This window comes from Macaca nemestrina, chromosome 8 (genome assembly GCF_043159975.1).
Source record: "Macaca nemestrina isolate mMacNem1 chromosome 8, mMacNem.hap1, whole genome shotgun sequence".
In the NCBI taxonomy this organism is placed as follows: domain Eukaryota; kingdom Metazoa; phylum Chordata; class Mammalia; order Primates; family Cercopithecidae; genus Macaca; species Macaca nemestrina.
Genome location: NC_092132.1, coordinates 15140552 through 15152783, shown reverse-complemented (window position 1 = coordinate 15152783; position 12232 = coordinate 15140552). Strand labels below are relative to the sequence as shown.

At 39.0% G+C, this 12232-nt stretch overlaps 1 protein-coding gene and 1 non-coding gene across 4 annotated transcripts in view; one reads left to right on the top strand and one right to left on the bottom strand.

The window, feature by feature from the left end:
• LOC105492844 (ArfGAP with SH3 domain, ankyrin repeat and PH domain 1) overlaps positions 1-12232 on the bottom strand; it is a 395792-nt gene that overhangs the window by 113590 nt on the left and 269970 nt on the right. For all 3 annotated transcript variants that reach the window (XM_024796318.2, XM_071067822.1, XM_071067823.1), the window contains 3 exons: positions 11347-11422; positions 9897-9983; positions 2497-2597 (listed from right to left, as the gene is read on the bottom strand). In XM_024796318.2, the coding sequence (XP_024652086.2) occupies positions 2497-2597; positions 9897-9983; positions 11347-11422 (264 nt within the window). The remainder of the gene's footprint in view (positions 1-2496; positions 2598-9896; positions 9984-11346; positions 11423-12232) is intronic.
• On the top strand, positions 5303-5458 carry LOC112428660 (small nucleolar RNA SNORA12). The gene has a single exon (XR_003020718.1). It is a non-coding gene; the product is annotated as a small nucleolar RNA SNORA12 (small nucleolar RNA).

Sequence of the window (12232 nt, the reverse complement as noted above, 5' to 3'; positions counted from 1 at the left end):
CATGCAGTTTGGACTAGCATTTGGTCACTATTCTAGAGCCCAGTTTTAAGCTGTGAATTGTTAGCTGGTATTTCTTTTCTCCTTTTACTTTCACAGCAGGATTAAGCTAACTGATTCTACAATGAGCCAGATGCTGTACTAGGGATGCTTTTCTTTCTCTGCACCCCATATCAGCAAGTCCTGTTGGCCCTACCTCCATTATCCACAATTGACCACTTCTTACCCTCTCTTCTGCAGTTCCCCTGGCCTCACCATCAGCTCCCATCTAGGTTTCTGAGGCAGCCCTCCCTCTAACTGGTCTCCTTGTTTCTGTGCTTTCACCCTCCATGACTGTGCTTTGCTTGGAAGTCAGAGAGAACCTTCCAAAACATGTTGGATTATGTCACTCTTCTGCTCAAAACCCTCTAATGATTCCTCATCTCACAGAGTGGTTCCCTGTCCCTCTGACCTTAACTCCTATGACCTCCTGGCTTGCTCACTACTCTAGCTACACTGAACTCTCAGGTATTTGTCACCATGAGATGCATGCTCCTGACTCTCCATCTTCTCCCAAGTATCTACGTAGATTTCTCTCACTTCCTTTGCTCAAACATCAACTCAATAAAGTTTTCCCTAACCACCTGTATGATAGCAAGAACCACTGCCATCCCTCACACCACCTGCATCTCTTGCTTGATCTTTCTCCATAGCACTAATTACCATCTGATCTACCATATATTGAGTATTTTTTGTCTCTTTTCTTCCTTAGAATGTCAGCTCTATCAGGACCAGATTTTCTTTTGTTCAATGCTGTATGCTCCATCTTTGTAGGGCCTAGAAGAGTGAGTCCTAGACATACAGTAGGACTCAAAATATCTCTGTTGAATGCATGAATAATAAGCAAAACAGTCAATGACCCCAGAAATTCAGAAGAGAAATATTTATAATTTTAACAAAAAATTACAATAAAAAATGTACATGTCTCAGATTAAACCAAGGAGTACATATCCACAAGTAATCAGAAAACAAGGAGCTTTCTTTTAAAAAAACAATGACAACAGGCCAGGCACAGTGAGTCATGCCTGTAATCTCAACACTGCGGGGGACCAAGGTGGGAGAATTTCTTGAGGCCAGGAGTTCAAGACCAGCCTGGGCAACAAAGGGGCACCCTGTCTACATTAAAAAAAAAAAAAAAAAAATCAGCCAAGCATGGTGGCATGTGCCTGTAGTCCCAGCTACTCAGGAGGCTGAGGTGGTATAATCACTTGTGCCCAGGAGTTGGGAGGCTGCAGTGAGCTGTGATAGTGCCACTGTACTCCAGCTTGGAAGACAGAGCAAGATCCTGTCCCCTGTCCCCTCCTTCCAAAAAGACAACTATTAAAGGGAATAATGAAGATTCTACTTATGCACTTATTATGAAGCAGAATCATTTGTTTAAGCAACAGAAAAGAAGCCTCATGTGGCAGGATCGGGGAGAAGATAGAACAAGATGAGGCGGGACAGGAAGGAAGGGTTGAGATGCTATATGTAAAGGGAAGCCACTGGAGTATTTTATGCAGGCGAATGACATCATGTGCTTTATGATTTTTAAAAGACTACTCTAACTGTTGTATGAAGGTGAACTGCAGAAAAAGAAGAATGATTGATACAAAGAGACCAGTTAGGAGGCTGCTGAATGCTCCAAGAGAGATGGCAGCAGCAGCTCACCCTAGAGCAGGGGCTGTGGGGATGGCAAGAGTATATTACTTTCACAGTTAAAAACAGAATGGCTTTTGCCAGATTGGCTATAATATAAGAGGCAAAAGAGGACTCAAGGGTGACACCCAAGGTTGGGTGGCCTGGTGGGCAACCAGGCAGAGAAAACTGTAGTGAATAAAAGCGGAGAGGGGCCAGGCGTGATGGCTCACGCCTGTAATCCCAGCACTTTGGGAGGCTGAGGTGGATGGATCACGAGGTCAGGAGATTGAGACCATCCTGGCTAACATGGTGAAACCCTGTCTCTAGTAAAACTACAAAAAATTAGCCGGGCGCGGTGGCGGGCGCCTGTAGTCCCAGCTACACGGGAGGCTGAGGCAGGAGAATGGTGTGAACCTGGGAGGCGAAGCTTTCAGTGAGACAAGATTGTGCCACTGCACTCCAGCCTGGGCAACAGAGTGAGACTCCGTTTCAAAAAAACAAAAAACAAAAAACAAAAAACAAAACAAAACAAAACAAAAACAGCAGAGAGGTGGGTGGGTATGAGGTCAGCACTCGCCTGCTGCATGTGCTACTCAGTAGCTGCCTTCCTATAATTGCTCGTTACAAGTCAGAAGTGCCATTTAGGGGCCACAGAGCAATTACTGTTTCTTCTAAAGAGAGTTGGTTAAATCTCAGACTTACTTGAAGAACACCAGTGTGCTAAAGGTCCGCAGCTAGTGTATTACAAAATGTTAAGTAAGTGTGTTTCCCTATATGAGAGGCTGGAAACCTTTTCTAGGTTAATCACACACTGAGACACTGGGCTGGGCTCATACATACCCATCACTTTTCTTTAGTAGGTACCCTTTCTTTTCACTGCCATATTCCTTATTGCCCTGGAGCTGATGCATGCTGTATCCTCCTTGCCGGCTCTGAGAATCCTAGGAAAGAAAAACCACAGATTAAACAAAAACTGGAGACAATTCTCACATCTTTGACTCTCTTCTGCCACTGGGTCTTTGGCACTGGTCTGGGTCTAAGGGAATTATGGAACTTTAAGATCTGCCAGCTCCTTGCCTTTATTTTAGAGGAGGAAACAGGGCAGCTAAGCACTTGCTAGAGTCACAAAGCAAGTCCGAGGCAGAGCTGGGGTCTGGGTCTCTGATTTCTAGTTCAAAACCCAGCTCTACTCTGAACTGACTTCAAACAAGACAATGCACTGGTAGACAGACTACTGTAAGACTGAATCCAGTTTATACTAGCAGCAGAGGCAAACACAGAAGGGACTCGAAAAAGTGAAGTGGACCACAAAATAAAGTCCATGCAACCCAAACATGTTCTTCCCTTAGGCTATACCTTTCTCCCTTTACACATTCTGCCAAAATACCCCCAAATAAAAGGGGAAACTTCTAAGTGAGGTTTTAACAATTATTATGTTTCTCGTTTTGTAATTAGTGCTCTGTAAAATATACCTATAACCACATTTTTAAAATTAAGACAATTCTACAGCAGTGAAAGTGTATGATGTCGTGGAGGGTGACAAGGGCCAAACCAACAACACAGATGCAAAAAAGGTTGATTTATTATTAGCACTTCACTGATACTTAACCATAGTTTCTAAAGACTACATGACTAGAAACAGCCATTACATTTTGAAAATGTAAGAAATAAAATCAACAACGTTGAACTGCGGAATGAGAACACGGTCTTTAGACATACAAGTAAGACAATATATTCTCATAAAAAGTATTGACTTACTCTCCTAGACTTCGATCAGGAAGGGCAAAAGCAACAGAGAAAAAAGGCAGAGCATTTGAAAATATAGTTAATTTCATTGAAAATGTTATCCATAATTTAAGCATTTTATATAATGTACACAGAAAACATCACTGTAAAGGTAATACCAGAAAACACATACACCTCTAGATTCAGGATAAACTTTGGGTGATAGGACAATCAAAAGTCTGTATTTATCAGGTTTTATTTCAGGTCATATGGCGTGAGAACAGAAACATGGCTAAACAGACGAACATCAGGCACACACATATTTTACCAAGATAAAATGGATGACAAACCTCAAATGCGTATGTATAGAGAATCAATACTTCAGTGAAACCCAAAATGAATTATTCAGAAAATCTAGTAACAGCCAAAAATTGCAGCAGGACTTCTTTATTTTTTTATTTTTTCCCCAAGGGAAAAGAACTTAAATATATCCAGTTCATAAACAACACCTGAAATGTGATAGTGTCGAGGTAAGCTGAACCAACCACTGGCTATTTACTGACTTGTGTACATAATATCTTTAAGGCCAGGATGGCTTCTTTCTGACACTCAGGATCTTTTTGGACCAAGTAATGTATGTTCAGTGATGCAAAATTAACGTAAGTAATAGTCAAAGGAAAATCTCTAGGACAATGTACCTTTGTAAGGCTATTCTATACATGATAGATTCTGTGTTCAAAAGCATGTCCTGAATACTTCCTAAAAGCCAGGTATTAAGGATCCTGAGTATACAACATAAGCCCTGGCTTTGACATGGATGCTCACACTCTCACCATATCACTGTCCTGCTCTCTTGTGTAGGTTACTGGGAGCTTACCGTACACTTAACCAGGCCAGCTGGCTCACATTAAAGAGGTTACAAACTTGAGTTATGTTCTATTTGAATAATTTCTCTATTTATAACGGGCCAGATTCCCTCCATATGAAACCTTTAATTGGACAAGATTAATCATTTGGGAGAGATGGGACATGGACCTGAATCTAGGATTTTCTTGCAAAATTCTCCCTAAATATTTCCTTTTTAAAAATATATATGTATATTTTTGAGACAGGGTCTTGCTTTGTTGCCCAGGCTGAACGCAATAGTGTGATCACAGCTCACTGCAGCCTCAACCTTCCAAACTGAAATGACTCTCTCACCTCAGCCTTCTGAGTAGCTGGGACTACAGGTGTGTGCTACCTTGTCGGGCTAATTTTTGCTTTTTTGTAGGGATGGCGTTTCACTGTGTTGTCCAGGCTGGTCTTGAACTCCTGGACACAAGCAATTCTCCTGCTTTGGCCTTCCAGGGTGCTGGGATTACAGGTGTGAGCACCATGCCTGACCTAAATGTTCACTTTTAATCAGGGCCTATAGTCTTGCATTCCATAGTAATGTGGTTCACTAAGTCCTCCCTAAAAGATATTCTCACACTTTCTAAATGGAGGTAGGACTGAGGGACTGTACTAAATCTCAGACAAGCAAGAAGAGAAGCCCTCCCCTACCAATACCTCCAGCAACAGTCCTCAGTAACAACAGTAGTAATAGGATTTTTTTTTCTTTTTTAAGAGAGGCAGCAGTGTGTTCATAATGCAGGGAACTGAGGCATGGGACAAAACAAGAGGCAGGGATTAAAGAAATCCACAGGGCTTTCTGCTTTAATCCAACAAAATCACATGAAAATTACTCAATTATGAATTTGGAGTCAGGGATCTCTGCCCTATCTGTATCTCCTAGAAACATTAAAAACAAAATCTAAAATCTCCCTGTATACTGGTGTTCACTCACAACCACCTTCCTTGGAACCCTTGTTACGGAACTAGACTTCTCTTCATCTGCCCATGTAATTCCTAGGTCTGTCCGAATGCTTTAAAACTATGTATCTCTCATGGTAGTTTTCTTTTTGGCACATTTGTTAAGTTTTCAAATGGGCCTAACACTGTCACATGTATTATATTGGAGCTGGCAAAGGCCTGTGACAAAGAGATCTCTCTCAAGCCTTTCACGCCTTTCCTCCATCAGAGAATGGCTCCCACATGTGGCAGGAAACAAAAAAACAAAAACAAAAATGGATGTATCACTACTAGGTATGCAATCATAAATAAGCAACTATGTATCTCTAATCTTAACCTTTGCTAACCTTTAAAATAAAACACTAAGTTTAAAAAATAAAAATACTTCTTTTATACAAGGATTCAGATGATAACAACTTATAAAAACGATTATATTCTGTAAATTTACCATTAAGACATTCCTTACATATTTATTACTAGCTTAAGTAAACCTTAAATTCTGAATAACAAACTCTTAGATTGAATGGGCCTTGCTTTACATCAAACTAATATGCTTTTAAAGATGAATAAAGTGGCTAAACTCCAGGCTTTGACCTCATTAAACTGAGCAGGAAGGAAGCAGTATGTTTCAGAAGTTTAGTATCAACAATCCTAAATTAACTATGAATGAGTTTCATGGTTTAATAAAGTCACACCAATTATTATTTGTGCACTTTGAGAAATGATGGCCATTCAGCTTGCTAAGCAGGGCACTCTAGACAAATGAAAAGAGGATTTTCTTTTCTGAGAAAGTAGATACTGGAGATTTATTAACATTAATAACAATTTAAAAACTGACACAAATTGAAGGAATGAAATAGGTTCTGAATCCTTTGATAGCGTAACAGAAATTATGTATTCAGGAAAAAGAAAAACTCATTTGGGCAAAAATATAAAACATAAACAATGAACTTAAAATCTTTTTAATTTCCTATTCTCTATTAGCAGTACAGACAAATCACTTTCTTATTTGAAAACCTTATTAATGTATAAAATGTATTATTAAGAGGTAGAGTCTCAAATCTTTTAAAAGTACAAGCAATTACACACTCATTGATTTAATGGGGCTATAAATGTTTCTGGTATCCAATTTAAAACTAAACCTCTACTACAGAAGCCTAAAATTTCTAATGCAAGGTACGAATGGAGTGGGCAAAAGATTCCTTCTGTTTCATTTTTCTAAGTATTTGAATAGTTTTCCGGTACCAGGCTACATGACAGATACTGTGACATGAGTAAAACAGAAACACAGAATCTGTCAAACTTGCAAACCATAATGTGATGGGGTTTTAAGAGAGTCCATAAGTGAACTCAAACAAAAAAGGTGTAATTTTTGGAGTAATTCTGTATATCCTAAATATGACTTATCACCATTTAAAATACTTTCAGGCCAGGCGCAGTAGCTCATGCCTGTAATCACAGCACTTTGGGAGGCTGAAGTGGGCAGATCACTTGAGGTCACTTGAGGAGTTCGAGACCAGCCTGGCCAACATGGTGAAAACCCGTCTCTGCTAAAAATATAAAAATTAGCCAGCCAAGGTGGCACATGCCTATAGTCCCAGCTACTTGGGAAGCTGAGGCACGAGAATCACTTGAACCTGGGAAGCAGAGGCTGCAGTGAGTGAGATCTGCACTTCTGCACTCCAGTCTGGGTGACAGAGACTTTGTCTAAAAAAAAACCCAAAACAAAAACCTACTTTCAACTCTAAAAACAGTTATGTAGCAAATAGTTCTTTTGTAGATTAAGCTATTATAAAAACTTAATATAATTTCATAGAACATTTATTGCTAAGACAACAAAAACTTAAGAATAGAAAATAAAATGAGTTTACCAAAATTCCGGGGATCCTATTTACAACTAAAATTCTTGGAACTTCCTTTAATGGAGCCAAGTTAGAACCCGGTGGGGGTGAGCAGGCTAAATGATTTGTTGGGTGCTTTTGATTCCTCAGTTAATCTTTAAGATTACTTGACATTCTTTTCAAATAGTACCATGGTCAGAACTTCTCTGTGGATGGTCGCCTCTCACATTTAATCTCAGTCATGAAAAATCATTACCTTCTAAACATGTTCTGCAATGAGTGATGATAAACAGCATGAGAAAGGAATAGGCATGTTGTGAAAGATCAATTTATTACTTGTAAAACTCTGTGGACAAGGTACTAATGAAAACTCATCATTTATTAATCTGGGGTGGGATTAAATCAAATCATGTGCATTTCATCATGTACACATTCCTTTGGCTTATATGGAACTTCGTTCTTTAGCTACCATGAGCAGAATACTTATGTCTCCATGCAAAACAAAAACGGGTTGTTAATAGTCCTCCTCTTTATTTTTCAAGAAAGCTTCCATATGTAGGAAAGTTAATACTGTGTGACAAAACAAAGGTGGGGAGTCGTTAAGTACATACCAGTAAGTAAAACAACAATAAACAAAAAACCCCCCCAAAAAACCTCACAATTTTCTCCCAAGACTGAAATCTACCACCCTGTACTCCCTTCTACCTGGGTCTTTTTAATGCTCTTACACTGAAAAATCATTCAAAGAGACCACGTTTCTCCTAAGATTTATTTGTCAGTAATAAGCACCTTCAAAGAGCATGGCATATCTGTGTTTCAGTCCGAAGTCTACTGGGGGTCTAATACTTGGAAGTTCTCGTAAATCATAGTCAGAGGCCTCAAACCACAGGTGCAGTCACTGCCTGAGACTCTGAATGACATGGATGCAGAAATTGCCTTAGCGTACACAGATGTTCCTGGCCACTCTGCCTACTCCACAGGTTAGCAGATGCCTAGTGTTACAGTGCTATAGATTTCTCTCACTTCACCAATCCCCAATGCATCTACAAAAACTGAATTTGGAGAACCAGAAAAACAGAGGCTTATATTCACTCAATAAAGAAAACCTTCAGGGTTGCTTTAAAAGATTAGTGTCACTAGTGCAGGGCTTCCCATGTTTTATGGGAGTTGCTTTGTTTTAGACTCATAAACCCCTTTCAGAAATTTTAGAAATTAAAATAAGTGAACTTGCTATTGTTGTGCGATAGTATTTAAAAACTAACTATAAAAATGTTATATTTCATGTTATTGCTATTAAATATTGCTCTTAATTTTTTTTTGTTTGTTTGTTTGAGGCAGGGTCTTGCTCCATTGCCCAGGCTGGAGTGCAGTGACACAAATACAGCTTACTGCAGCCTCCACTTCCTGGACTCAAGGGATTCTTCCACCTCAGCTTCCCTAGTAGCTGGGACTACAGGCACATGCCACCATGCGTGGCTAATTTTTCAAAATTTTTTGTAGAGACAGGGTCTTACTTTGTTGCCTAGGCTGGTCTCAAACTCCTGGGTTCAAGTGATCCTCCCACCTTGGCCTCCAAGGTGGATTTGGATTACAGGAGTGAGCCACTGCTCTTAAATTTAACCCGTAATAATTTCATAACAAAAACAGGCACGTTTTTAATTTCTCCCAGAAAACAAATTGTGCTTACTATTTAATTTGTCCTTATCATGAAGTCTATGTCCCTTAGTGCAACACCCAAGGTCCTCCATAGTCAGGTCTGAGTTTTTACCTCAGAAACTGTATTTCTGACTCCTCCACCCACCCTGCCCCAAAATGTCTGCAGCCCCTTGAATATGCTGGTGAGTTTTCCATCTCTGGGTCTTTTAGGTTTCTGTCTTTGGCTGCAGTCACCTTCCAATGTATCTCTAATAGCATCAACACCACTTTAGGCATGATGGATTGTTCATACAGCTGACTAGATAATGAGCTCCTGGATGGAAGGGACTAAAGCTTGGTACCTAGAACTGTGCCTGGAACACAGTAGGTGTTAGGGAAATGTTTGAACAAATGATATTTATAATTAAGGATCTGTACTGCAATCATCCAGCCTCTACCATGCATTCTATACTCTTTCAATATCCAAGGACCATCTCACCTCAAATTTCCTAATTAAGGGGCAAAGCTTCTATAGGATTCTGCATCAAAATATTTCCCTGGCAAATGAGGCATGCCTGTTTTGGCTGCCCAGAAAGACAGAAGTGGTCTAAAGAGGACAGTTGTAGAATGTACTAACTATGTTTCGGCATACACTCTGAAAGTGCATGTCTTCAAAACTAGGATTGAAAATCTATAGTCATGGGGCTGGACACAGTGGTTCATGTCTGTAATTTCAGAATTTTGGGAGGCTGAGGTGGGAGAATTGCTTGAGTACAGCAGTTCAAGACCAGCCAAGGTAACATGGTCAAACTCCATCTCTACAAAAAATACAAAAATTATCCAGGTGTGGTGGCATGTGCCTGTAGTCCCAGCTACCCGGGAGGCTGAGGTAGAAGGAATGCTTGAGGTCGAGGCTGCAGTGAGCCATAATTGTGCCCCCTGCACTCTAGCCTGGATGACAGCATGAGATTCTGTCTCAAAAAAGTAAAGAAAAAAGAAGAAAAAAAATCCAGAGTCATGGAATTGGACACCCAGAACATCTTTCCTACAAGGAAGGAAAAGGAACTAAAACAGAGTTTCTACATGGGGCTTACATACTTTTATATTATATATCACTGTGCCTGTCTTGCAGATCAGGAAACGCAAAGGGTATTACAAGCAGCCTTACCTTACACTGTTAGCCCTGTTATAAACATGTAAACCACTTACTTCTTTCTGATCAAGTTGAAGAGAGGATTTTATTAAGTCTCGGAGTGCAGTTAGCTGTTTCTTTTCTTCATCCTGGGTCTGTTTTATCTATGAAAAAAAAATTACTTCTATTACTTACCATTTACACTTTTATAGGCAGAGTTTAATTTATACAAAAATACCACTCATCAAACAAGTCTATTATATAGTTGGTTTTCTTACTAAAAGTCCTTTACATTGTCTCATTTTTAATATGAGATTTCTCATCTTATAAAAGTACCAGTGGGTTTTGAAATTAGTGAATAACGTAACATGCATTCTTATTAAATAACGTATCCAAGCTAGACAGTTAACTCTGAAGTACTATTCTAAACAGCTTAAGAAATATCATTGAGATTATTTGCTTCTGGTTTTTCCAAGGGTGGTAATGAAAATACCTTGATGTGATTAAATGGTCCAGGAGAGAATCCTAAGAATGAGCAGAAGTCTAATGGGCCAATGCATACATCAAAGTTTACACAGCATGAAATGCGCACAAGGGATCGGTGCTGCTTTTTTAACCACTTGGGACTTAACTGTAACCTGAACCATGTTAACTACTAAAAGAAAATCAGAAAAAAATACAGAGCTATGCATTTTTAAAGTTATATAAAAGGCACTATTTGTAATTCTAAAACTTTATTTGAGGATATCTACTCATACTTATAATATATATGCTTTTATTTACCACCAAATGATTTCTGGGCAACAACTTTACCATTTCTAATATATACATTTAGACCTAGACACTAAAAAAAGAGAGATAATATAAAATGTGCAAAAACAAACAAAAACCCTTATAAATGAAAGGCGTGGTGGCTCACGCTTATAATTCCAGCACTTTGGGACCCCAAGGCAGGTGGATCACTTGAGTTCAGAAGTTCAAGACCAGTCTGGGCAACACAGTGAAACCCCATCTCTACCAAAAGGCTGAGGCACGAGAATCGCTTGAGCCCAGAAGGCGGAGGAGATTGCAGTGAGCCGAGATCGCACACTGTACTCCAGCCTGGGTGACAGAGTGAGACTCTGTCTGAAAAACAAACAAACAAACAAAAAACAAAAACCCCAAAACCCCTATAAACCTGTCTATTCAGAGTCAATTTTTATCCTTCCACAATCATACATTCTTTCTGCAACTGCTGACCAAGGAACACTGAAATGTGATGCTAACTGAATCGTAAATGGAGAACCATCTGGAACTGATGGCTACATACTCCCCTCACTGATCCTCTTATGGCCCCAGAAGGACTCTGGAGTATTTGACCATTGATGACTTCTCTGACTTAAACTGAAGGGTTATCTGCCCTAGGGTCTGTGCAGACATATCATTTAATCTTTTCTGCTTTTAACACCTTTCTAATACAGATTTCAAAATTACTGATACTTATCCATGAAAGCAAGTTAAATTGCATGTATTTTATAAAGAACTTACATTATATAAATCAGCAGCCAGTTTTTCAATGTACTGTTTCAATTTATCAGCTGTTTTCAAGCCATCTTGAAAGAAACTACAATTAAAAAAATCAGAGATTTACCACCAGTATATAAAAAAAGAATATTTGTTTCCTTATGTGTAAATAAAACAAGGAACTGTAATAACCTATAAAATCTTAAAATACACATATCTATATATACATACTCATTCTCTATGGATTTATCTATACAAGACAGTTATAAAACTAATTATGGTATTTTATAAAGATGTACCAACAAACAAATTATGGCTACCAGTTGACATTCGATAGAAGATATCACAAGGACACTGGAAATTACAGTTGCAGTCCCAAAACAGTGATTTCATAATGTGCGTATGCATCTATACATAGAACAGTTCCTCCCAGTTAAACCATATTTGAACTCGAAGGAGAGAGAAAGACACATTAACCAGTGGAATATCATGAGGTTGATCTGGACACTCTAAGGAGAAATATTATGGAACTACAGATAAAGAAAGGAGAAAAGTCAAAATTCATTCGGTTCCTCAAAGATCCCTGTGTTCCAACATATATTTGAAACACAAGATTTCAAAGCAATAATACCAACGGGTTTGGAAAGCTTTATCCTACAACACATGGTTGTATACTTTCACCTGAAAAATAACAAGAATACATACCTGTGGAACATTCAACACATACCCAGCACTGCACTAAACACTTTACACAAGTGATTTCATGTACACAACCCTCACAAATTAAAGCACTTCAATCTCATCTCCATTTGTAAAACTGAGGTACAGAGTATGTATAAAACTTTTTCAAGTTGCAGGTAGTAAACAGCAGAGCTGATGGAATTCAGATCCAGGTCTGCCAGATTCTGAT